This window comes from Pediculus humanus, genomic scaffold (assembly GCF_000006295.1).
Source record: "Pediculus humanus corporis 1103172107487 genomic scaffold, whole genome shotgun sequence".
Lineage (NCBI taxonomy): Eukaryota > Metazoa > Arthropoda > Insecta > Psocodea > Pediculidae > Pediculus > Pediculus humanus.
Genome location: NW_002987104.1, coordinates 8,001 through 12,429, shown reverse-complemented (window position 1 = coordinate 12,429; position 4,429 = coordinate 8,001). Strand labels below are relative to the sequence as shown.

The following is a 4,429-nucleotide window of genomic DNA, read 5'->3' as shown; positions in this document are numbered from 1 at the left end:
GTATTGTGTAGACATGTTCACTGCCATCTTTAAATCTTGTAGTAATAGTAGTTTAAATTAAAAAAACGTTTCTGTCAATATTTAGTTAGTTATTAAAAAAATATTAAAATATAAAATGGATGAGGATTTTGATTGGCCTTGGCAATACAATTTCCCTCCTTTTTTTACGTAAGTAAATCGTACTGCAATATTTTATTTCATTGTAATTCCAATTAGAATTATAAATTAAGATTTGTAGATTTGGCGTAGTACACATCTATTTATTTTTTTTTTGTAGTATCCAAGTTAACAGAGAAACTCTAAATCTGCAAATACAAGCATGGAAACAATTAGTATTAGACTATTTAAAGGCTAAAAAACAAAGTATTTTAGATGTTAGAGAAGCTCAACAAACTCCTCTATTTCGTAACACAAGTATTAATAGGCAATTATCAGTTGATGGAATTGTACAAGTCATGGAAGACTTGTCCAAAACTGGTCATGCTGAATCCGTTGACAAATCTAAAAACCGTTGGTACATATATTGGGAACCAGTAGAAGAATTAAGTGCAGCAGTGTATAGATGGGCGTCAAACAATGGTTTTATTGGAAGTGTATGTACACTATATGAACTAATTGAAGGTGAGAATACAATTGATGAAGTTTTTTATAATTTAGAAGAAGATGTTTTATTAAAAGTTTTAAAAAGGCTCGAACATGAAAATAAAGCTGAAATAATGATATTAGATGACAGTAAGGGTGTAAAATTTTTTTAGTGTTTACATCTTTTGTTGTGTTAATTATTATTTTTGTACTTTACAATGTTTAAAGAGCTTATTACATTAATTTTTAAAAAAAATTTATTTATGAATGCTAAATCACTGATTTCGTCTCATGCTATTTGTAAGAAGCGATATAACACAAACTTCACACCCGATTTAAAAAAAAAAAAAAATTTATCAATTGTTATGATAATTATTTAATAAAAATAAATTTTTATTAATTTATAAAATATAATTATATTTTAATAATTTAACTTATTTTGTAAATATCTATGAGGTCTACTTTTTCACGGATGAATATAAAAAAAAAAAAACAAATAAATAAAAAATTTTAAATTTTATTTAAGTTAGTTACGACTAATGTTAATTTATTGTACTCATAATATTTTATACCATTAGGCTAAATTTTTAGTTTTTTTACTAAATTCTATTTTGTTAAATAATTATTATTATTATTCTACTCTAATTTGAACTTTTTTTTTAGTATTTCTTTTAAACATTTTACAATAACTATTTTAGCGAACACAATCGTTTTTTGCTTTTTTTTAAGCTTTTGCTTTTATATTAATTTGATTAATTCGACAGGTTCTCTATTTGTAATTAATTTCTTTTTAATATTTCCCTTTTTTTTTCTTATCCCTCTCCATATTCCACTTCTACAAGTAATTGTTATTATTTTATCATTTCTTAAAAATTTACACGATGAACCATTTGGAATAAAATTATCATTGAAATCGATATTGGTTAAATTTGACGTTCGACACCAAATATTTGATTTACTTTTAATTTTAGGTATTGAACAATCTGAAACACCTGAGACAAAAAAAAAAAAAAAAAAAAAAAAAAAAATTTCCCATGGTTTTTTTAAACTGTCACATGATGATTCTTTTAATTGTTTTCTTACATTAGTGGTAAATTATTATTATTATTATTATTATTACCTTTACATTTAGGCATTGGATTTGACCAAGTAAGATCATCCATGCATTGAAGTTGTGTTGAACCGATGGATTCTTTTTCTTTACCGCAAATAACAGTACAATTCGAACCCCAAACGTAATTTTTAGAACATTTAATGGTCGTATCTTTTTCGTGTGCTTTTAACGATGCGCATCGTCTAACTAAAACCTGATAATAATTTTTACAAGTTTTTTTTTTTACATCATCTCCAATCGTTCCCGTTATTGTATGCAAACCCTCGTGAATTATGCTACCAGGTTCAGGTCCCGTCAAATGATTCCATCTAATATCAAAAAAAAAATTTATTTATTTATTTATTTATTTAAAAGGTTTACATTTTATTTATTATTTTAAAACCTTACTTATTAGATGGACAGGGAGGTGGTAGTATGACGTAATCATTTCCTTTTTTGGCAAAAACGATACCATCGGGAGGACATTCCGTTTGGCATAAACCTTCCTGTTCTTTTGCTGTTGTCGTTTTCGATTCTTTCATTTTATTTATTTTTTTTTCACCTTTGTTTTTATGAACCTAAATTATTTAAATTATTTTTTATTTAAATATGGATAAATGATAATAATAATAATATATCGATACGACTTACGTTTTTTCTATTCGGTACGTGAACGGAACCTCCCAACGCAACTTCCGCTTTACCTTTTCCGCTTATTTTAAATAATTTTAATTTATTTTTTTTCTTCAACGTTTTTCCATTATTTTTACTTTTGTTATTTTTTTCATCCGTTTGTTGTATTCCTTCGATCGAATAATAATTTTTCATATTATTATCATTATTATTAGTATTATTTTCCGTTGTTAAATGTCTTTTATTTGATTCGTAATTAATATCGTTTGTTTCGTTGTTTTCGTAAAGGAAATCGATTGATTCTAAATATTTATCGCTAAAATAAAAAAATTAAATAAATTACATTAATAAAGGGGGGAAGGGATTTATATATTTAATTGTGTAAAAACGGTTACCTATTGTCTCGCCTAGTCAGTGATGCCAACTTTCCCGCTGTAAAAAAAAAAATAAACGTTTTTAATTAATTAAGACACACATACATGTAATTAGGATTTAAAAAATTTTTTTTAATTTTTTAAGAAAAGAATAAAAATGAATGAAAAAATTTTTTTTAAAAGTAATTAAAATTTTTTCGTCTGCTTTTTTATTGGTAATCCTTTTTCGCCCTTGACTTTGATTTAAATTTTTTTTTTCTTCGGGGACTTGTTACTGTCTGTTTAATTAAAAAAATTAATGACGATTAAAAAAAATTTCTTAACATTAATTGATGTCATTTATTATTATTATTACTATGTCAATCGATTATATAATTTAATATAAATCCGAAAAAATAAATTATTATTATTATTATTATTAATACTTACATAAAGCAGAAAATAAAATTAAAAACCCAAAAAATGTTTTCATTTTTTTTTTTTTTTAAATAATTTTTCCTTTAAGAATTTTTCTTAGTAAAATTTTTGTGTCTCTTAATTAAAAATTCATTTTATTTATTTTTTATACATCTGAAAAAAAATAATTTTTTATGTTATTAATAATATTTTATTTTCAATAACGTTCACGCGCACGCACACACACACACGCGCGTGCATTAAAAAAAAATTTAATTGAATTAATAATTTTAAAAAAAATTTATTTATGCCATCAAAATTTTAATAAATAAAAATTAAAAATAAATAAATAAATTTGATAATAATAATAGTAATGATAATAAATTATAAATAAAATGATAAAAGAGAAAAATTCAAAAACGTCTTCTGTTAAACTGAAATAATACGTAAAAAAATTTTTTTTTTTTTTTATAAAAAAATTGTTTATTAATTTAATTTACAAACGGATTTCGAAAGAACTTTACACGAGCCGTCTTCTGCTTCGTTAATTATAAAAATAAAAAAATTATATAATGTTAAATTTCGTTCGTTAATTATTATTATTATTAATTTTATCCAAAAAAAAAGGAGAAAAAACTAAATTCGAATTTACCTGTTATGGTAAAAATTTTCTCCAAAACTTTCACTTGTAAAAAAAAATTTTCTTATCAGTTGTGATAACACACGGAGAGGATGGAGATGATGAACGATCAACAGCTCTGTGGGATGAAAACTGACTTGACTCGATTCGTGATTTTTAACATTTAAAATGTTTTTTTTTTTTTTACGTAATAATTATATCCTGTAGTGAGAGAAAGATTTACGCCATTTCTTTTAATTATTATTATTATTATCACTATCTTGACCGTTAATTTTTCGTCATTCAAATTAATTCAAAACATAACTTACAATAAAATTGAAAAGTTTTTTCCTTTTTTTCTAAACCACAAAATAAAAAAATTATTTTCACTTTTTAAAAAAAAAAAATTTTTCTTGTTTTTTACTTCCTCTTATTAAAATAATTTTTTATTTATTTATTTATAACCTCAAACTAAAATTTATTTATTTATTTAAACTTTAAAGTCGTAAATATTTTTTTAAAATGACTTTTAAAATTTAAATTTTTTTTTTAAAAGTTTCAAAGTTATTCGAATCGCCATTTCCATAAAAATTTACAATAATAATTGTGCTAAAACTCCCACACGAAAGTTTTAACTTCAAACTCAATAATTATCATTATTATTATCATTATTATTATCATTATTATTATTATTTTCGTAAATATTCATAACAAATTAAAAAAAAAAACTTA

The 4,429-nt window shown here is 22.8% G+C and overlaps 2 protein-coding genes across 2 annotated transcripts; one reads left to right on the top strand and one right to left on the bottom strand.

Moving 5' to 3' along the window:
- Positions 1–115: 115 nt before the first annotated feature.
- On the top strand, positions 116–755 carry Phum_PHUM140590 (vacuolar protein sorting protein, putative; the record flags this gene model as incomplete). The annotated part of the gene is made up of 2 exons (XM_002424596.1): positions 116–168; positions 278–755. 2 exons carry the CDS (start codon positions 116–118, stop codon positions 753–755), a joined length of 531 nt encoding a protein of 176 aa, XP_002424641.1.
- A 639-nt stretch (positions 756–1,394) lies between these two features.
- Phum_PHUM140580 (uncharacterized protein) lies at positions 1,395–2,217 on the bottom strand (the record flags this gene model as incomplete). The annotated part of the gene is made up of 3 exons (XM_002424595.1): positions 1,395–1,414; positions 1,709–2,004; positions 2,084–2,217. 3 exons carry the CDS (start codon positions 2,215–2,217, stop codon positions 1,395–1,397), a joined length of 450 nt encoding a protein of 149 aa, XP_002424640.1.
- Between the last annotated feature and the right edge of the window lie 2,212 nt (positions 2,218–4,429).